General features: G+C 35.4%; 1 protein-coding gene across 5 annotated transcripts in view; it reads left to right on the plus strand.

The window, feature by feature from the left end:
• Positions 1-23,268, plus strand: part of SIPA1L2 (signal induced proliferation associated 1 like 2) — a 138,749-nt gene that overhangs the window by 87,013 nt on the left and 28,468 nt on the right. For 3 of the 5 annotated variants that reach the window (XM_080584375.1, XM_080584377.1, XM_080584379.1), the window contains exons 10-15: positions 467-741; positions 12,422-12,679; positions 16,191-16,286; positions 17,847-17,947; positions 18,328-18,431; positions 21,165-21,553. In XM_080584375.1, the coding sequence (XP_080440501.1) occupies positions 467-741; positions 12,422-12,679; positions 16,191-16,286; positions 17,847-17,947; positions 18,328-18,431; positions 21,165-21,553 (1,223 nt within the window). The remainder of the gene's footprint in view (positions 1-466; positions 742-12,421; positions 12,680-16,190; positions 16,287-17,846; positions 17,948-18,327; positions 18,432-21,164; positions 21,554-23,268) is intronic. The other 2 variants (XM_080584376.1, XM_080584378.1) reach the window with 1 other exon arrangement.

The raw sequence follows: 23,268 nt of genomic DNA on the forward strand, positions 1-23,268 counted from the left end.
AGATGCTGCTAGAGCTGAAGCATTTCACTCAATTTGGCTCACGTTATATCTCAAGCTTAATACTAATACTCTAATACTGAAGAAAAAATGCCTGCACACCTGCAGTCAGTCAGCCTACAAGAATGAAGTATCTGACAGGATAACATTTTGCTTGCTTTGTGTTTTGAAGCAAAAGCAGCTGTTAAGTTTTCAATAAGATATAAATGGTGTTGTGTTAATGTTGGGGGGGGAGGAATTTAACACAGGACAGCTGCTTGCTTTGGGGTTGTAAGTTTTTAATATTGTGAAGTGTTCTGTTCCCTTTGTTTTATGCAGAAACCTTCAACTACAAATGTCAAAATTATTATTAACATTAGTATATTGAAGATAATAAATGCCAAGCCATAAATGGCTTTACAAGGTTTGAAAAGTGGCGTTTGTCTGTCCAAAGAAATGAATGTTCTAACAATCTGATACTTCTTTATAGATAGTGACCAGAGGATGTGAAACCACAGAAATGACCCTTCGGAGGAATGGGTTGGGCCAGCTTGGATTCCACGTGAACTTTGAAGGGATAGTGGCAGATGTGGAGCCCTTTGGTTTTGCATGGAAAGCAGGCCTAAGGCAAGGGAGCCGCCTGGTTGAAATCTGTAAAGTGGCTGTGGCAACTTTGACTCATGAACAAATGATTGACCTTTTACGTACATCAGTGACAGTAAAAGTGGTGATTATTCAGCCACACGAGGATGGAGCACCTAGAAGGTAACAAGCAACAGTCCTCAATGTGACATTTTGCCTCCACAGTTTACATGATGTTTTTTATTTTTTTTGTGACTGTCAGGAAGTTGACATTGTCTGTCATGTTTGGTGGTAATAGTATTGAAGTTCTTAAAGCAATCTTTTTTCTGAAATCCTTATTGGCTTGTAATAGATTAAATTCCTTACAGGTTCCCATTTAAAGGTAAATCTAGCTGATATGCTAGAAATGAAGCTGATATGACTTCTTTCCTTCCACAGGATAATTTTATATTTTAATACTAATTTCGGAAATTTTGAATCCTCTGAAAACTGTACCTTTTATTTCCTTGAAGCTTCTCCGACTCCTGTCCTATGGGAAAGGATGATGATGATTACTTATTATTATGCATTACTATTGTATTATTATTTTAATTTCTTACATCAAAATTTTAGCACAAGTAGGGAAATAGGGAAAATACTGTGTTCTGGACATACACAGTACCAGGTCTTAACTGTCCTCCTTATTTTCTGTAGATATCTAATTTATTCATATTAAATATTAAATTGCATCAATGAAATCATCAATGAAAGCAAAAAAAAAATATTGCTGCAACATGAAATAGATGATCACAGATTCTGGAGAAGGGTGTAGTAGATGTTATTACAGTGACTGTACAGTTGTTTTCATGGATGAAATACAATGTTCTGTTGTCAGTATTCCTTTTTTTCTGTGACAAAGATTTTTGCTCTTCTCTCCATTTTGATTATTACTGAGGTAGATGAATAGGTAAAATTTTAAAACTTTACAGTAATAAGTTTTTCTCACACTTTTTCTGGGCATTTTTAATTTGGCTCATCCTAAATGAGAACTGTACTACAGTAAATTGAATTACTTGTCCACTTGTAAAAGGCCATCTTTAAATCTCTTGTTGATTTTTAATTTAACAGAAAAAAAACATTAGATGTGTTGCTTTTGGCAAGACAACAAGCCATGAAATTTTACATAGCATGCAGCTCTGTGAAGTTGGTGCCAGCTGTACACGAATACTGCTTAATTGGTGGCAATTCTCCAAGTAGTCATTGGCCTGATGAATGACACAAAAGTGCCCTTCCCTGCCTCAACCTGCGTGTTGAAGCATTGGTTTCCTTTCTAAAGTAAACGTGTGTGAATATAGAATACTACCGTTTTGCTTAGTTGGATAGAATGTGCAATTAAGCGTCTCTTTGCTTAGCTTTGCTATTCTCACCATCTGCTTCTGGGTATGAATTTTCACTGACTTGTTTGGTATACATTTCCAAGCTGTTTACAGAATATGAGCCTAATGAGCCAATCCTATTATATTGAAGGTAAAACGTGTATTTTATAGTCCCTGATAGAAAAATACATACTGTATAAATTGTTTATATCTTCTTAGATATGTTTTTAGAAACGAAATGTTAAAATCCCAAATCAGTGTAAGATAAATGGCACTCAGTCTGTGTGTAGGAGGACTTTTAACTGAGGAGTAGAACCAAACTGGGAAAAATCTGCAAAAGCTGTTCTTGTTTGTAAATTTTTTTGCATTTTTTTAAAACTGTGTAACTAATTACTAAGGAAAACGGATTTTTAAGCTGTTTCTATTCTAATACAGGAAAAGCGCCGAAGTATTTTTCAGTTCTATTCAGCCTCATCTCTCTAGTATAAAAAAAAACAAAAAAACTTCTTTAATGTCTCTTTCCTCTCAAATATCAGCTTCTCACAGAAATGGAAAGCACCTTGTTCCCCTTCTTACCTCCCCCCAAAATAAGAATAGTAATTTTAGTTGCGTCATTCGAAAGGGATCTCATATACAGAAGGTTTTGAGTTTGTCAGTCCCAAATGTTTAAAATCTAAATAGAGCAGACAGAAAGCAATGTAAAGATACCAAGTAACAAGACTGAGAGTTTCAATTGGCAAATTTGACCTGTGACACTGTTCGTAAAATATATTAACGAGAGGTGGAATGAGAAAAAGGCAGAAAGGCATAAATTACCAGCAGTTTGGAGAAAGAAGAAACTCTCTTGGTAATCACAGCTGCTTACTAGCTAAAACTTGTGCATATCCATTTCCCTGTTTCCTACTCCATTGCTTGTCATAGGCAGCTGAAGTGGAGATCTTTTTAATCAAGTTCTTAACTTGTTTTTGTTTGTTAGCTAACCCACAAATAATCTCTAATCCATCAGCCCTTTATATTAAAAAAAAACAAACAAACAAGCAAGCAACAAAACAAGCTATGAGCATGCATATACTGTGAATATTAACAATGAACTATTAACAATTATTATTTTTTCTGCAAAATGTCTTCTGTTAATTTATTTCAGTATGAAAATTATTTGGAATGTTAAAGATGCTTACAAATGAATGTTACAGAGTGATTAGGAAACCAGGGAAATTTTTCTCAGTCAGTGCATTCCATTACTTTCTTAATATGTAGATCCTTCTACCTATAGTCTTGATAGCAGTATATGCAAAAGCAATCATGGGATAAGGCCTTTCGTTTGCTATCCTGTAGAGTTAATGAACCTGAAACAAAGCTCCTACTATTTTCAGATTGTTCCAGCAATTAAATAATCATGCACAAATTGAGAAATTATAATTATTTGCGTGGCACCAGGCTGATATTTAGATAGAAGGAAGAAATGTCTACTTAAAACATAAACTCTTTAAATTACAGTTACAGATTTCAGAGCAGAAGTGCTAGTCTGTATACTCAGATCTGAATAAGTATTCTTGTCTCATATTTGTTTCTATGATATGTATTTCCCTTTAGAATTGTCAATATGTTCTTCTGTTGTCACTATTACCTAGTACTACAGCACAGTAGCTGGAATTACACGGATTTTAACAGGAGAATAACAATGTTCCTTCTAATTTGCTTTTGCTGGTGTTGTCACAGTAATGCTCAAGGACACTATCTCCTTAATCAGTCAAATCCAATCAAGGAATTCAAGTACTTCCAAATCCATTTTAAACTCTAGTGTTGCATTCAGTTAGAATCTTTCTTACTCCATTGAAGCTTATTTGTCTGAGTTCATCTTCCATTATATATAAAAGTGTGCAAGAAAACTGTAGGAAGTTTAGAAAATGAACAAAACTTAAGGCAAAATTTCCAGGGATGGGCAAGAAACAGAAGGCCAAGTACAACCACTGTAGGAGAAGTAGCAGTGGTAGTTTCCACTTGTTTGTGAACAGTTGTGTTGTGTGCTTTTTTTTTCCTGCTGTTGCTAGTAATGTTTAAAATTGGAATGTTTTTATACCTATACCTGAGGCTACCTGGGAGCCATTATTAAATACTACTGTATTTCTTTTGAGGTTATTTCATTCTCTTGAACTTTGCAAACTCTTATGAAAGAAGCAAATGTAATGTCTTTCTGTATTTTCCAGTTTTGATACTTACTCTTCTTGAATGATTGTGATCTTACTAGACAATTGTGTTTCTAAGACTTTAACAAATAACCATCAGAGTATTGAATGTTTGGAAAAAATGTTTTTAGGAAGTATGGAAGTGTTTATTTAGTGGAAGAGTTCAAATCTTCTCTCAAGGGCGTTTTGCCATAAGCTCATGCAATAGTTCGTAGGCCACTTTTTCTTTTTTTTCCTTTGGTCCCTTGAATTGAGAGAGTTCCCCTGGGCCAAGCCCATTCTGGACTAAAAAGAAGCCATTGTCTAAAACTGCTGGCGTGACAGTGCTGAACTAGCAATGTTTGAAGTACCTTAAAGCAGAAAAATCTGAAACTAAACTTTTGCTTGTACAAGTAAAAGTTTGAGTGCATCCAAATTCTAATTGCCGGCCCTGCTACTAACTTGAGAAGAATGCAAATACCTGAAAACTGTAGTTTGAAAGTTCCATTACTTTTTTTTTTTTTGGTAAAGGTAACTGAGGGAGCTATTGCTAAGAAACTATAATGATACTAATTGGAAGCCACATCGCTTGCATAAATTAATCCTATCTACCTAACAACAACAAAGGAGAAAATGCTTAACTTTTGTTCCCGTCAGATTACTGTATTTTTATAGCATTGTTAGATTCAGGAAATGTGAGACATGAACTGGGATTTAGCCTGATGTATGGAGGCTCTTGCCAAAACTGAGCTGTGTCAGAACTCTGATTAGCAGCAGAGATGTTTAACCCCGGGCCATCACATTTAAGTGCAAGCCCTAATATTGGGGTCAGCATCACAGTAAGACCTTTTGGCTCACCCCCTCACTGTGAACGTTCTGCCACTCCTATGTTCGGAAAGGTGGCAGCACCAGCAAACAGAACCCCGACATAGGGAACAGGACAGCCCATACCTTAATATGTGACGCACCAAGCCATGAAAAGGAGAGGAGTGTTTTCATCTTTGGTAGCCAACTGAGATGACTGCAGTTTTCAGGTTATACTAGACATCTCCTTGGGCTCTGCTTGTGGAATTCTACTGGCAATCGTAACAGTCTTCCTGTATTTATTAAGTGGTTTACCAGGACCTTTTATAAAAGATTGCTTCTATTGATTTTTCTCCTTAAATTAGGCACTTCTATTCCAGTCATTACACATTCTTGGGAAGAGTTAATTGCTTTAAAACTTTGAGTAAAATTTCCTCCCCCATGATGGAAAATTCCTTTAGATAATACTGTATGTCAATTATTTCTTTCCAAAATTGGCTTACTTTTAATACTGACTTTGAAATGCTATGGTATCCTGTGCATGGTTTATTGATTTAGATTATCAGCATTTAGGGTATTTTCTACAAGATCGTAAGACAGATCAAGTGTCTGGAAGGTTAAAAAAAAAAAAAAAAAAAAGAAAAGGTTGTCATAGAGCGACTGTAGTGTTAACATTCTCAAGATCCTGTTCACTGATTTATTTTTTTTTTGATTCTTTCATCTGTAGCTGATATAAAGATGCAGTGTAGGTCAATATGATAGATTTTGTAAACAAGGTAACTTATAAAGAAAATTTTCCCTGTTCCATCTGAAGATGTGCATCATTCTCACAGTTACTCAAATTGCCCTACTACCTCCTATGAACTAACATTCTCTGGCAGTTAAGATCTCTAGGCACGATTGAGAAGACTTTTACTGTGCAGCAAGTGCATATTCTGCTTAGGTGGAGAAAGGTATTTAAAATGTCTTTAATGTAGCATCAATGATAGTGCTGTGCAGAGAACACTTATGGACAGCCTTTGTACCATTCAGTTCACTTACCTGCACTCGCAGTTCAACCTAACAGATGTGTTGTAGCTGACAGAAGATCCAGGGCTTCAAATTGTTCAATTGGTCCATCAATTGAAGTAAAATATACACGTAACCACTTAGAGTATGCTTGAGGTATTTCTATCTTTCTATATCAGAAGTATGGTCAATCTGTCATTTTTCTTTTGTAAAAGAGAAATGGATGAAAGTTTCATATAGCAAAGTTTAAAATGTACCTTCAGAACTGCATTTCACTGAACTCGTCTTAAGACTGGTGTACTATCAGTCTCGGTGGTTGCTATACTGTGCAATTGCTGAAATTTGCTGCTGGCTTCGTAGTCATCTGTAGCCTGGTATCTTTATGCTGTCTCAAAGAATGCAGGAGATACTAACTGAAAGTCTTTTACTGCAATGGGGAGCTGCTTTGGAGAATATCATAGGTCCTCCCACTGAAGTAAAGAATGGAAAGTGTTAGAAGGGCTCTTGGTAGCCTTGAAATCTTTGAAACAGTCAGTTGCCCCCCAAATCTGACTGGTGGAGGGATGAATAAAGGGCCTGTGGATGTGCTTTACAATTCAGTCAGTTAAATATCATTTCTTCCCTTTTTTATTGTATTTCCAAAGATGCTGTTACTGACCTACAAAGAGATTTTAGTGTTTGCGATTGTTGTATTTTGATTTTGTTGATTTGGATCAGCAGATTTTTTTTCTGTTCATTAAAGAAGATATATTTGTAAGTCATTAAATGACCTATATATGAAGTCAAACTTAATTTTATATTCAGTTGATTGAATCATGTATATTTATACCTGCTACTTCCTCATGACTGATTCCTGGGTCTCCTGATATGATGAGGTCTTAGTCCTAATCTCGTCTCTCCATTATCTTAAAGATTATTTCAAAATCAGGTTTCAGTCTGAACTCAGTTCTTTCAGAGCTCAAAGAGATAGGTCTGTATTTGCTACGTCATTTGTCCTCTTTGTTACTTTCCATTTCTATTTCTTAAGCTGGAGCATAAAATAAGTTCTTCATCCTAGATGTTGGTTTTCCCAGCCCTAGGTTTTCCGATTCTTCATACAGACTCGTGGTGAATTTAGAAAGTTTTTCTCTTTAATGTCACAAAAATCTTTCCTATTCGTCTGTTTTCCAAGTGATGCTTCCTTATTGACAATAGCTTTTCAAGCCTTTATTCCCCATATTTATTATCTTTTGATGTGGCTGTCTTCCTATTCTCTGGGATTTGGAAACGTGACTTGCTCTGCTTGAGTCCTGCTTTCCATCAGCAGAGACTGCAGGGGTTGTTATTGCCCCACTGATCACACAAGCCAAACATCTTGGTTGCTTTGTGTTTTTTTCTCCTTTTCTATTTCTTGACTAACTCCTTTCATCCAATGCATGTGTCCTGTCTGTATTCCTCTTCTCTTTTTCATACAACAATGCAGGTGTAGAGGCTTTTAGGAGGCTTCAAAATTGTTTGTCAGCTCACTGATGCCAAGATTCTGTTTAAAACTGCATAGTAACAAAGATCAAAGGACAATGAATGTATCTTCATAAAGGAGGGCTTGTCAGCTTCAGCTCTTCTCTGAAGGGACTGCCAGGCAGTTATTACTCCCCTAAAACCAGGAATGATAAAGTGGCAGCAGCCTTATCACCTGAGGTTGCCATAAGCAGTCGCACACATCTGTTGTGCTATGAAACTGTTTTAAAGAAAAACCCAATTAATATTTTTCAAATGACATTTCTTTCCCTTTTGTTGTGTGACTACTGTTAATAGGCTTCTGAGATGTCGTAACTTGGAAGTGTTTGTCTCGACTTCTTTGACCAAAGTTGTTTTAGACCATTTGATCTTATCCAGTGTCTCTGGCTCGCTCTGTAATTGATGTAGAGTGTTAGTGGAGTCCAGGGCTTACCTCCGGGAGGCACCTCAGAAGGTCAGAGAAAGGGAAATAAACGTATGTCTCATGTAGTTACACAGCGAGTCTAAGGAAAACTAAGCTACTAAATTCTGCTTTTTAATCAAATCCTTACAATTATGTGAAATTAATGCCTTATTATGTGGTTTTAATAGGTTGCACGGTGGGTTCTCATTCTCCTTGTGACACCGTGTGAGAGAACTGCTGCAGCTGAGAACAAACACGCACAGTAATAGCGATTGCTTCAAACATTTGAGTTGGGAGAATGCAATTACTTATTGTACTGCTACATATACATATTGTCTCTTTATTGAGAAAGATTAAATGTTTTGAATTGAAATGGCGGTAGTAAAGGAAAACTTCAGTGCAACACAACTGGTGGACACCAATGACTGTTTCTATCCATACGTCCCCTTTAGTAGTTCAGATCTGTGATGCACTGAACTGATGTTAAATTGTATCCAGTTTTTCTACTTTTTGTTGTTATCCTAACAAACCATTCATAGCGATGCACGATATCTAGAGGTTAAAAGTCATATTTTTGTCAGCTCTCAGCACCCCCAAATGATATAAACACTTAAATGTGTTAAAATAACTTTAAACTAAAATCTGTTTTTCAAACAGTTAAATTGGTGTCTATATGAGAGCTTTACCAAATCAAGCAATGGTTTTTGTATCCTTTTATTTCTGGACTTCCATAATATCGGAAATTGAGCACAACATTTTCATTAAATGTATTTACAGAGCACAATAAGGTAACTTTTAAATACTAAAACCTTAAGATATAGATCTGTTTTTAATTATTCTTTAAAGTGGATTTAAAAAAATTAAGAACTATAAAAACGAAGTAAAAGCTCTCCTGCAATACTAGCCCCAATACATATTCTCCATCCAGTGGAATCAGTTATGGTATTACAAATAGAAGTTAGATAATGGTTCAACTGAATAATTAATAGGAAATTGCATGTAATATGTTCAGTTGTTTTTCATTCAAGCTAGCTTGGCAATAGATCCACAGCAAAATAAATAAATAAATGAATACTTATTGGATTGCGGACATAAAGTAATTGATTTTCTGTTTCTGATCTAGGAAGTAGCTACAATTATCATCTTAGATATACCAGTATACTGCAGTATCTGTTCTTTGGGCAGTGTTTGTGAAGCAGTAAGGTGTAACTTCCATGTAAATGTGAAATTGATTGGTTTGGCACTTTTACATTAAAATAAATAAGCCTATGTGACACAGGGAGTCATATAAATTAGTTCCATTTTAGCCATGGAATTTTGTGGTTTTGTACCAGCTAAAAGCCATATTGGTGCTTCTTTTTGGATTTATAAGTACCACTGTTAGTTTCTTAGATTTTTATTTTATTTGAAATAGGGTTGCAACCCCCTTTTCTTTTCTTTTCAGAAAGTGCCCTCGATCAATTTGTTATTTGTCAGTTAGAGGAATCCATTTTAGCGAAGTAAACATACTCGTTAAAAAAATTATTTTTCTCTGTTGGAGAGCTTGTTAGCTGTTTTTATATAACGCTTTAGGTATTCAGTTAGCAAGCTGAGTCAAACTAATAGTAGTAATAATCCATTTTGACTTCAAAACCCATGGTTATTCTTACAGCACTTTAAATACTCCCTACGAAGTAATTAATAAGGGATACAATGACAATTACATGCTATACTTTTCCCAATTACTAAGACAAACTGTGAAATCAATATCCTAATAGTTAAGGTTAGGGAGAGGGTGATTTGTTTCTAACACTTATGGTCTATGGGAATGTAGAAGGGAATGAAATAACTTTGAAATCAGCAGAAGAATGATTGAAATAGCGGCCTACTTAATTGTTGAACTTCATAATCCAATAATGAAAAACTACATATGGCTGCCTGAAAAATTATACAGCACACTAAACTAATATTAACATTGCTATATCATCTGTATGTTCTTTGTTCTGTTTTGTATATAAGGTTTTATGAAAGTCTTTAATTGAGTAATCAATCTTATGTTATTTTTTCCTTTAAGAGCCTTCTGCATTCACATAATGTTATGGCCCTGCTCTGGAAATGAATTACGGTTGTACTGCTAGGGGCTGTTGTCTCTCAGACCTTGGCCTCATTTGTTACAGACAGTGAATGAGGTGGGGGGAGTCTTATGAAGAGAAGGATGGTCTTGGGATATAAGCAGTTGAATATTGCACTGGAGAAGTTTATTCTATCCAAGTTTCTCCAGTAGAAGTGTTAGTGTGATTCTAGGCAACTAGCTTAAAACAGCCGTTCCAGTGTTCCTCATGCTGAGAGCCAAATGTGTGTGTTGTGACTTTTCAGAAGGGTGAAACAATTTTTACAAATATTCATAAATGAACAGAGGTTGTTTGAAATGGTGATCCGAATAAATGTGGCACTCTTGGAGGGAAGACAGGGGAGGCTATTTAGACATATCAAATTGACCTTCTGAAATTAACTGATAATTTTAAAACACTGGTTTCTGTATAGCTTCATTCCTTATCTGTGGTAGCAGACTGTTAGGGTCTTCTTACCTCCATAGGAAAGCTAAAAACAGAAAATCATTCACTGATGCTCTGTGATAAGAGGAGCTGGAAAGAAATTAGTTTTTATACCCAGTGAAAGTATGCAGCTATCAAATAATTTCTCATAATAAATCAGTGCTGAATATCCGACCCATTAAATCATAATGAAAATTACATATTGAGTAACATTGCTTCAATGAATGCTGTCTTTTATATGCATAGAACGAGGTAAAGAGCTCTTTCCTAAAAGCAAAAGAGAGAATATATTTCTTCACTCCACCAACACAGAGAGGACAAATTAAAGTGTGTGCAGTATTATTTTAAGATTTCCTCCCTTCTGAGTTCTTAAGCTTGCATAATTAATGTTCTTTTAATGTACAGCTTTAGCGTGATCCCTTAGATGTTGTTAAAAGTAAACAAACAAAAAATTCCATGTCCAAATGTGCTACATCAGCAGAATTTACACATCAAATTTTATTGGTGAGTTTAATCACAGAATAACCTTGAAAAATCAGGAATTCTGAGTTCTGTTTTACAGTATTCTAGTGATCCTTCTTCAACTCATCTTCATCACGGCATCTTCTGCCCTACATTGAATGGCTCCCAGTCTTCACCCTCAACACTTTATCCTCAGTATTTGACTGAAATTCTTTCTTTACCTGTTTCATTTGGTTGAGTGCCAGCAGGAACTAAGATTTTATGCTGCAGGATAAACAACTTACCTATTCCATTACCATTAAATTAAGTAGCCAGAAGTGTCTGGTTGGATTGCACTGGGCATATACAGAATAGCTAGAATGTAACTGCTACAGTTGCACACATCATCTTTTCTACAACCTTGAAAAACATAGGTAGCATTTTTATAATCCCTTATTTTTGTCTGTTTACTGAAACATTGGGAATGAAAATATTCTTTTGGGGTTTGGTTCGGAAGCTTCAAGTAGTTTAACATATGCGAATTTATACTGTGTAATTGTGTTAAGTCATTTGTGCCAAAGAATTTTCAGGATTAAAGCTGTAAACACTTTATGCATGCTATATTACAATTTTTCTAGGTGTTTTTAATTTAGTCAGAATTGATGAATTTCTGGTGATGAATTGATGATGAATTTCTGAGTGATGAATGACGGTTTTCAACAAAAGCAGAATTTGATTAAGACTGGGCTCAAGGATGGGGCAGTGAATTTTCACTATTATATATACAGCTGCAATGATAATCACTGCTGGTGTGAAGTCTCTCTTAACTAATTGCTGAAACAGTAATCTTTAATTCAATTGTGGCCGGAGTCTACAGTAAATAGCCCAAAGGCAGACTGATCTTTTGGACAATGCTATCACTATTTTTTCCTGAGTTTATACTTTCTGGGAACGCTATTAGTATTTATCCACACTGTAAGATTCACATCAAAGTTGTAAGCTTTGACTTTGTTTCATCTGCTTCCCTATTTCTCTTCTGGGCAATGAGATTCCCGGAATGAGAGACATTAGAAAGTGCTGTTTGAAAACAAATGGAAAAATATTTAGATGCTACATAATCATTTGCATCACAGTGTATATGCTTTGTCATTCAGCAGGAACTGGATAGATTCTAAAGGATAGTTCTCAATAGCACTAAGAGATGTCTAGATTGCTGGGAAGCAACAAATATGTTTTGTAGTTTCAGATATGTACATTTTCACATTAAGAAATGATTTGTATTTATGAAATTTAAACTAAAGCTGTTACAGAAGAACTTGATGTTGATATTTGCTGACATCTGAAAGCTTTATTTCTAGTAGTTTTTATTATGTGAAACTCAAGCTTATTAATTTATAAAAGCTTAATAATTTTTCCTTTTTGAAGGCAAGGAGAGAGTTCAAAACCTTTGATCACATGCAAACAAATGTTTTATTTTGACACCTTTCCTACCTGGTTGAAATGATAGCTTTGAAGCATTCAAAGGTCAGCACAATGCTATATGAAGACCTTTCGTCGCCCAGAAGAAAAATATGCATATACTTCTGACTGCAGAATGCAAGATTTCTTTTTCTGTTCCTGCCAGTGAGATTGATCATCGTTTTATTTGTCCTGCAGGGGTTGTTCAGAACTTTGTCGTATACCCATGGTGGAATACAAACTTGACAGTGAAGGCACCCCATGTGAGTATAAAACCCCTTTCAGAAGGAATACCACTTGGCATCGGGTGCCGACTCCCGCTGGGCAGCCTCTCTCTCGTGCCTCTCCAATCCTAGGAACATCTGACAGACTGCAGTGCCAGCAGCTTCTCCAGCAGGCTCAGACAGCCATTCCTCGCAGCACTTCCTTTGATAGAAAACTGCCAGATGGTGCAAGGTAGTATACTCTCCATTTAATGCCTGTCATTTTCCTAATGTGCCTTACTTAGATAGCTCTGTTCTCTAGAACTTTTGTTGTAATTTTAATTCTGAGGTTGTGTGAGAGGGAATTGACTGATTATAGTTCACTCTACGTGAAACAAGCGACTTTTGTTGTTTGTGATGAAAGTGTGCTGTGCTGAGGATCCTACTGATGAGGACAGCTAACCTTTCCCTTTAGTTCCAAATCAATAAAGAGGGAAACTCTTGTTAATTTTTGATCTAAACAATGTCCTGTCCTCCACCTTTTGTGAGCCTACTTAAACAAATAATGAGCATAAATAAAATTAACTCATGCCTTTAAAAATGAATGATTTAATCTCATTACCACACTATTGGCATAGTTTCAAAGGGTTCTGTAACTCATTACCAGTCCTTATGCTTTGCTTTGCTTTTAATTAAACAAAGCAGAGCTTGTGATTTGAATATATAACACCTATTAGACGATGGGATGGTATCTTTAAATCTTAGCTCTGTTCTAATTTAATCATAATTCTTCATAAGAGAACAATTTCTTCTTAAAGTTTTAAATTTCTAAATACATTGACCTTTGAATTATTTAGAAAACCATATGTCTTGAACAGAACTCTCTGTCCTTTATTGTTTGCAATTATTTCTAAATGTTCCTAATTGGCAAGGCCTTTCCACATGGGAAGAGGCATAGTCCTTTACCCTGGAGTGATGTAGTTCTTTTAATCTTCAAGACAGAAATATCTAACTTACTTAAAAAAAAATCTGAAGTACAGCTCTTCTACAGCTTTAAAAAATTCTGGCTGAAATCATAAAATACTGCTATTGCTACGCTAACTACCTCATTTAGTAGAAAAGAATTAGAGAATTTTTTAGATTGTTTGAAATATATACAAGCAACAGTAAAACATCTTTGAAAACATGTCTATATCAGGGTCTGGGGAAGGCAGACTGTGAGTTATGATATTTGATCATTTGTATTCTGCTTCTTTTTGCCCCAGTCTCAACATTCCCCTCCTCCCCCAATAAATAAATAAACAAAACAAAACACCAGAACACCATGGTTACATTTTTATAACCATGTATATATAATTTTAGGACTTGAGCTTTTCCTAATGTCTCGTTACTGAAATTCTTGGTAAAATCTAGCATAAGGAGACAGTATATTGGAATGTCTACAAATATTTCAGGGTTTATGGAGCTTTATTAAGCATACTATATGCTTATATGTAGAAAAAAAAATAAAGCTTTCTGATATGCTACTTATTTCCAAAAAAGTTCACATAAATTTCAGTTCCTTTAACACTCAGTGAAGCACGTAAAAAGCTCTGAAGACAGAGTCCATCTCTTGTTGTGAAGAAATTCCTGTATCACTTAAGCAAAACAAGTACAATGCAGGAGTACCGTTCTGGGGAGGACATGGTAAAGAGTATAAATAATGAAAAGGGAGAAAAATGATGGACTGTGATGCATGGGTTCTGAAACATGAAAAGAAGCGTTCCTAATTGGCAAGGTCTGCCCACATGGGAGGGGAGACATAGTTAGTAGCTTGACAGAGAGATGTGTTTAAAACAAGAGTTTGAAGTAAGGTTGATTGGTACTTATAGGTAGTCTTGCAAGGGTGAAAATGTATACTCAGGCTAGGAAAATGATGAAGAGATTTTAGAGGTTCAGAGTCACAATATCAATGTAGACAAATTGATGAGGAGCACAGGCAAGGAAAAGCAGGATGATAAACAGGGGAGTTATGGCAAGTGGTCTGAAAATGAGCTAATGTCGATGTCAATGATAAAAAAGTTCTTTTTAGAGTTAAAAAGAGGAAGAAGCAGTAGAAATGTTGATAGATACAGTAAAAGGCTTAAAAGGCTATATATAGTGGAAGACTTCAGCAGCAGCAGTTTAGGTGCCCAGTCCCTGGAGTGAAATTAAACAGGGATCTGAACACCTGTGCTTCTACTACAGCTTCTGGGGAGAATTAAGTGTTTTGAGAAGGCAATTCAAATGTTTGTATTGAACAAGGAGCTTGCTGTAATTAGTCATTAAGAAACACGTGGATATTTTAGAACTCTACTTCTGCTTTTGTAGTATGCCTAATTCTGTTACAGCTTCCCATAATTGGTACCTAAAAGACAAGTTTCAGTGGGACTCACTTTTCTGCTCTTTCATGCCAAGAAGTTTCTGAGTACTTTAGTCTTTGAGTCAGAGTGGTAGGCAAGTGTGTCCTTTCACCTGCAGTCCAGAAACCATTCCTGAAAGCAGCCAGGTGCAACTGTTCTGTGAAGGAACTGTGTGAGGCATTCACAGACTACGTTTCTGTGGTTCTCCTTTTGTAGCCACCTTTTGTTTAGTAGGCTAATGGCTAGACATTTGTCCAGGAAATAGGAGGTTTTGGATGTAGACATTTGTCTGTAAAAACCAGTATCCCAGTTTTGAGGACAGTGTCCCAGACATTTGTCTCGAGGCCAGAAACACATGGGATGATAATTTACCCTTTCCTTAATGCTGGTTCGCTTAAGCTGTGCAAGAAATGCAAAGTTCTTGGCAATAAAAAAGAACGCACAATTGAGCTCAACTGTAGCCTATAGACTAATTCATTTGATTGCAAAAGGCTTAGTCCTGTCAATGTTTATCAGAGTAGGACATGCTGAAGAATTAGGCGCTATACCATCTACTTACGTGTGTTTGGTTATTAAACAAAATATAATAGCAAATGTCTTGGAAATTTTCAAGCTGAACAGTAAAGTTTCTTATTAAATGTCATGCCCTTGGGGAATTGTTTTGCATAAATCCCAAGTTACCTCTTTTCAAGTACATAAATTCATTTCTATTTATAGCCGCCTTAAAAAAAAAAGTATGAAAAAAAAAGGGAAATACAGGGAATTCAAGCTGATGTAGCTGAGGGAAACTGTAGAGTTATGGATTGGTATGGGCAAAAAGGAAGGGTAGGAAGGTGATCAAAAACAAATTTCAACATTTCTGGGGTTTCTGGACAGCTGAAATGCAGAGTAGTTAGAGACATTGCGAAGACATGAGTCTCAAATGTTTAAAGTACAAAATATTATTCGTGGAAATGTTTTATTGCTACTCTTCTATGTCAATGTATTAATAAAAAAATAAGAATAAAAAATTATTGGTTGTACCTTATCTAAGTTATTATGTAGAAAATTGGAATGCATAGAGCAATAAAAATGCTTCCAATGCATCACGAGAGCTTCCCGTACATATATTTAGAGGGCTAATCCAGCTGCTCTGACTGATGAGTAATCCCAATTATTCAGAAGTAAAGCTGGAAATACTTTATTAGTGATTAAATAAATAATATATTTAGAAAATACTTCTTAAAGTTTTAGGAATCTATGATAAACCTATACATTCCTCAAATGAATGTTCATAACGTATTCGTACTGTGTATGCATTATTTGTAAAAACAAATGTTTAAAAGAAACACAGTTCAAATCTGAAACTCCACAAATATCTCAGTGCATCATTAATGATTCTAGTCAACATTACAGAAGTTCTCCAAGCAACCAGTCCTCATCCAGTGACCCAGGACCCAGTGGGAGCAGCCAGTGGAGACAGCAAGTGGGATATGATGGGTATTGATGATTTTTTTTTAATTTTGTTTCATCTTCTTTCTGAAGCACACATCTGTGTGGATGCTCTGTATCATAGATTTATCTGGGAAATCCGTTAGTAAAATATTAAGACTCTTAGGTTCACTGTAATGTAATCTGTATGCCAATAAAGTTTTAAAGTCATACTACTTAACCCTTTAGGACCAAATTGTTATTTTACAATTCAGGTAAATAAACAATTTTTAGGTTTGCTTTCCTAGGAACAAGACAGAAAGCAGCTGGTAAAACGGAACTGGAATTGAATAGTAGTTTCTCTTCCTTTAGTTTTATTGGAAGGGTATTTAATTAAAAAAGGAACTTTACAGTCTTCTAAGGTTTTGTTTCCTACTGTACTTGTTCCAGCGACATCCATTCCCTAGCATTTCTCCTCAAAAAAGCAGCAATATTTCAGGTCTCTTCTCCCTTTAAATCTGTTGCAATATGTAGATGTTATGTTCACGTACCTGTTAATCCCTTGATGCTGAAGGTTTTAAATATTAGCTATGTGTTAGGAAAAGACTACCCCAGTGTGCTGCTTATGTTTTAAGAATATTGCATGAGAAATCTTTCTAGATTGCTTTATCACTTTGTTGTATAAACGTAGCTGACGATGATAATTCTGTTATAAAATTTGGGCAATGGCAGTATCTACATAGCATATTATAGAAACATTTGATACTTTCCATTTGGATTTAGGAAGCTACTTTTAAGAAAAAATGTGAATACTGAAAACATTATCTTGGCTCCTCGTCTGTAACCAAAATATTCTTCTGGCATGCCTGTATATAAGATAGTCCATGTAGCAGATATATATGCATCATCTTGGAGATTCCTCAGAGTATTTCAGGTTATTCAGTGAAATCTGTGGCAGCTAAATATATGGAAATAATTCAAACAAAACTATAGCTTTTTTGCTTTTTTTTTTTTACAGTTTTTCTGGTGTCCTTTTGCCAGCACAGTAATTACTTATAACAACCTTGCTTTTAGTATGTTGCTTTGTGAATTAACTTCTGCAAATTCCACCAGAGAATTTAGAGTTCAGGTATTTAAGATTCTTCAAATCTTACATAGTTCTAATACTGCAATAGTGACATCATAATTTTACATAAAAATAACAGAGCAATGGATACAAAATACAAAACAGTGGATCTAATATTAGCTTTCATACATGCTATGAATTTGAAATCCTGCAAAAATAGGTATTTTCATGGGGCTTAGTTTATAAAGCAGTTAAACATGTTAACGTAGTTCTTGACTGCAAAACCTTGGCTATTGTAGCCCCAAGAATGCATTTCTTCTGAAAGCTCAGTGTTGTCTTGGTCTGTTCACACTTAAGGCGTAACAGTGGACTGTTGAGAAAATTACATGTAAATATTTCTATTCAGTGTTTGGAAATGTTACTGTACTTGTTTGGTGAGAAGGATGATGACTTTAAACAAATCACTTGCAAAATACTTGCTTTGAAGAGTAAAAAGTGTTGTTGTTCATCATGTAAATAGTTTTATAGAAAAAAAAAGCTTAATTTTCTGCTTATGTTAAAAGGTGCCAATCCCCTTTACTCCATGAACACCAAGGTACAGGCTCGCTGGAGTGTGAAGGAGGCAGAGAACGAGAGGAAACTTTGGATGGAACCAGACATTCTGGTAATAATACATACCATATCTTAAAAAGAAATGTTCTTTGTAATGTAGTGCTTGGTGAAGTACAGCCATGTTCTGATATGGCAGTTGGATACCCAAAGAGCAGTAATATGACAATGAAAGCTGGGACTGTTACAGACAGTCTAATGGAATGTGGTATGAGATATTTAGGTGGTATTTTGACCAAACTGCTCCTGAACTTCAGAAAGCTTTGTTAATGATGAAAAGCAGGTTTAGATCTTAACAATTCTGCAAAGTTGCACAGCTCTGATTCCAAAGAGTATACGGGTTTGAAACCTGATGCTAAGCCATGTGCTCTTTTCTTTGTACAGTATACTCATCTTTTTAGCATTCAGAAATTAAAACACAATTATTTATGGCAGAAACCAAGTGGCATGCACCATCGACCAAAGTCCTCAGCTCCTACAAAGACCGGGCTTTACAAAAGGAAGGCAGTGGCAAGGAGTCACCAAACAAACTTTCACATGTAAGTCTTTTACTTTAATGTCATTCAAAACTCTAAAACAAACAAAAAACCCCACACTAAACAAATAAAAATTAAAAAGGAAAAAACAACAAAAACGAACAAATGAACAATAAAATTAAAAAAAAAAAAAACACTCTGGTTTTAAATGTATTTTTAAGGTGTGTTTCTTTTGGTAATTTACAAACACCACTGTGGGTTTTGGGAGGCAGAGTATGCTTAACTAGATGAGGGGTGAATTGAACATGCTTAATTTGTGTTTGTAAACTAAGAAACCCTAGAGGGCTTCAGTCTAGGGCACTGAGGAGATAAAAGCCTAACTAATATAGGCTACACTCTGCTGTGTGTTTACAGCTTCATTTATAGTGGCTTGTTTAATCTGTGAAGTATTTCATATGCTGAAAAAAAAAGTTGCATTTATGTTACCACTTGTCATGATGTGTAAAATACACGTGCTGTATTTATCAGTGAGCACTGTAAATGTGTAGTTTCTATGTTGGGAATGCTGAAAAGATTTCTAGTCTACTAGTTCAGAGGTTTGTCCTCAGTAATGGCAAAATCCTCAAATGACTTAACTATGGAAATTACACTAATGACATGGTTGGTCTATTTCTGTTGTCTTTTGTACTTCCATGGAAAACCTCTTATAGTTAGTAGGAATCTGTACAATACTTTTAGACTTAGACTGGTAAAAATATAAAACCAAACTCTCTTAAGTACGTTGATTCCTTATGAGAATTTAGCCTGATACTTCTCAAAAAAAAAATACTGTCATAAATAGAATCATGTTGTACAGTTATGTACAAAAATACTTCCTTGTATCTTAAGCCAAAGTATAGCCAAACCTGCAGTCGTTATATGTAACAGTTACCGTTAATCATAGTACTGAAGCGAAAGTTAAATGCTGAGTTTGCTTCACTTAGATTTTTATGCTAATAGCAGCTCTCATGATGCTGGGGTTCTGAACAGAAAAAGTTCATGATGGACTTATGGTAATGTTTGCATGCATATGCATGTGTGTAATGCAGGTGCAAGATAACTACATTTTACAAAGTAAGAACCAGTATCATTACAAAGATAATACGTACATGATGAGACTATTTTATGTATGGTGTAAAACTGAAAAAAACAGTTATCGCCTTGTAAAGGGACCTTGTAATATTCACCTGCGCATTGCGCATCCCCTTTTTGTTCGAGCTCAATTTGCCATTTGACACTCTGCCATCTTTTGAATAGCCAGTGAAATTCTGATATCCTTGATTTCCTCAGGGTTTTTTTTATTTGCCTTGGATGATTATCTCCTCCTGATTTTACTTTTTATTCTTATTTTAATCTTGCTTCATGACATAACATCTAACAACATGTAACAATTAGGGTCACACTGAGCTTTCATAAAAAAAATTTCTTTTGGCACAAGAAAATGCATAAAATGACCCTGAGCTATGGCCATAGTGAACTTTGAACAGTTCAAGGTGTTTATATCAATAGATTTTTCCCACATTCTCAGCTGCTTGCAGAGTTGTGGGTAACTGAACATGTATGCTCAGCAACATATGGGAAATCTTTGGGAGGGTTCATACACACATTGTCTTCTTCATTATGTCTATTATGAGGCTGATTGTGTCTTTTGACCTTTTTTTCCCATTTCTTTTCACTTTGGTTCCATTTTACATTATAGTACAAAGTGACACGTCTTTTCTCCAGACACATTTCTCCAACTCTCTCTTTGGAAAAACAGCTCATTCATATTTTTATCAATTGTTCCATTATTTTTAAGGAGGCAGCCATTTGTAAAGGCTAGGATGAATGCAAATGTAACCCCTACTTTTTTTTTATAATTTCTCAAATTTTGAGACCTGCTAATTCCCATATGGAATAGAGCTGTTATTTCTGGAAGAGCTGCCTTTTCTAACTGCTTTTATGTATGAGCAACAGCTATGTTTATAGACATCTGCTAGGAAGGGGATCTCATAATAAAGTTTGTTACCTTCCCACTTAGTTCTGCCGAATAGAAACCCATCTGCCCTTATTCTGGTTACTCTGTCACAAAGATAAGTTAATCCAACTCTCTATAAAATCTCTTTTCAGGAAACAGAACAAAATACAAAAACTTCATTGACACAAATGCCTGATATAATTCTTCCACTTCAATTGCATGCTTAGTTGGGAGCCCTGTGATTTAAGTTACTCTCATCTGGTACACATACATTGCACTTGGCTTCAGTTCAAGTAGCCACACATCCAATTGGATTTGATCCGATAAACAGCGTATTTCACCCACACTGAGAAAAAGCCAAGGTTAATTCAGTCTTCAGTGTCCTTCAGATTTGCAGTAGAACTTGTTTAAACAAATAATTACAAATGCTTGTAGCTTTAACAAATGCTTATTTCAGCTGTTCAGAAACTCAATTTTATGGATGTTAAGCAAGTCCTATAATCAGAAAAGTCAAGTGTGATCTTATGATTTGCCATATAAGATGGAAATAGAGCCTGATGTTCACTTTTATTTGCAGTGACATCAACCTCCAGTGTGTCTAGCCTGTTGTGCAATTCATTTCATAGAAACTAGTGGTATAATTAGCTTTTGTCATGCTTTGTAATTATATTATAGCATACTGTAAAAATAATAAAGTGATCTTTGAATGGCACAAATTCAGTAGTTTATATGAAAATTAAGATTTTACAATTTAACTTGAGGGCGGTTCTTTTTCTGTTTGGTTTCTTCTTGCTGATAAGATTGGAGATAAAAGCTGTTCAAGCCACTCAAGCAGCAATACCCTATCCAGTAATACATCCAGCAACAGTGATGAAAAACACTTCGGTTCTGGAGATCTGATGGATCCTGAGCTGCTTGGATTAACTTATATAAAAGGGGCATCTACTGACAGTGGAATTGATACAGCTCCCTGTATGCCAGCTCCTCTCCTGGCCCCTTTGCACCTTGCTGGCAGCAGGTCTGGAGTACATTGTCGTACTGAGCAGTGGACCGAGTCTTCTGAAACTCCTGGGCTAGATGAGGAGCCAACTAAAATGTATGCTGTTCATAGCTATGCCTCTGCTATTTCTACCAGTCATACAGCTGAAGGCAGTATGGGAGACCTCAGTGAAATCTCCTCTCATTCCAGGTATGTGTTTCTTACAAATTAGGGATTTTGGACTGCAGATTGATGTTCAGAGAATTCTTTTTTGTTACAGTTGCTCTCTTTACCTTTCAAAGAAAGTGTGCCTAACTGATTTTGATTCCTGTTGTATTCAATACCTACATGAGGAAGCGTAACATTTTTAAGGCAGTTTTTGATGAGTCCTCCTAAAAAGCATGACTAGTCCTGCTCCCAGATTTGATGGAGAATTTATATGCAACTTTGCAGAAATTCCGTAGGTTTTCAGAGTTGGAAAATATCCCTGAGTAAAAGTGAAATGCATTCTTCTTTTTTTATAGTATTTGTGAAATATATTGTATTCAATACCAATGTGTACTACCTGTAATCATCTGAGATCTTAAATGTTAGAAAACTTGCAACTTTACTTTCATTGATAAAGAAGGAAACTGTAAGTTACTATCCATCAGCATAAGATGTTTTCATAATACTTTGCATTACATTTAAAAATAGTCATTCCTTCTCTATTTCTCAGTTATGAGTGTAGTAGGTCCAAACACCCCAGCTGTATTATTTTGACACCACCAAAAGATACTAATATCTTTTTTTTTCCCCCAGAACTTCCTTCACATACTTGTGAAGGAATACAATACTACAATACATACTGTACAACAAATTATATTGGAGTTAATGATGAAGGAAATCAAAGAAATTACAACGGACAATTTTTACATATAGTGAAGCTTCGTAGCATACCATCCACCCTAATTTGCATTATTATGGTGTATACTTTACAATTTTGTTTCTCGATCTGGATTTCTAATTGTGTGCGCTCTTCTTTTTGTTACCAATGGAATGTGTGTATGGTACATCTATTATGAAGCAAACTGTGAAAGTACACTTTTACAGCTGGTTGCCTTTATTTTCCAATTCCCATTTTATGGGGACTTTGAAGCTGGAGCTTTGGTCTCTGTGTGAAGGTTTTTACTCTGTAAAGGATTATAAGAAAATTGCTTGTTCTTTCCCTCTGAATTTTCTGTTTTCAATGTCAATTAGTATAGGAAAATAACAAAAGAATATCATCATGTCTTTATATGCTACCGTGATTGAATTAGTTTTGTATACTTAAAATGAGTTAGAATTCTTTTCACAAGTCACGGAAGATAGTATTGACTTGCAGTATAGGCTGTTGTGAAAAGTAGGTACATGCTTTCACATTCTTTCACTACATCTGTGATAAAGTAGAAGCTCCAGATTTACTCTGCTTTATAGGCATTGAGATTTAGTTTTATAGATTAGGAAGAAATAAGCTCTGTGTTTCTGGGACTTCATCATAATGGGCTGCAATAGATTCCTAATGGCTAGAATATGCATTTTCAGCACTTGTGTGGCAGCTATCATATTTAAAGTGCCACGCAGCTATTAAATATTCTCATGTTCATTTATATGGAATAAATATTATATATCTGGGGAGGAAAAAAAAAGCATATAGATTTTAAGTGAGTTTATCCAGGCATTTACGAAGTAGTAATTATTGTTGAGAAGATAACTTACATTAGGAGTGACCAATTCCACTTTGGCAATAGCAATGTTTTCAGATGATCAGCTTCTAATCTGTGTGCCAAATGCTTTTGCTACAGGAAAATGTCAGTCTTGCATTACATGACCCAACTGTTTTATTTAAACTTTGCTTACATTTCCTTCATATTATACTAGAGTGGTAAATAATGTAAGCCTGTAGG

This window comes from Anser brachyrhynchus, assembly GCF_964034855.1.
Source record: "Anser brachyrhynchus genome assembly, chromosome: 3".
NCBI lineage: Eukaryota > Metazoa > Chordata > Aves > Anseriformes > Anatidae > Anser > Anser brachyrhynchus.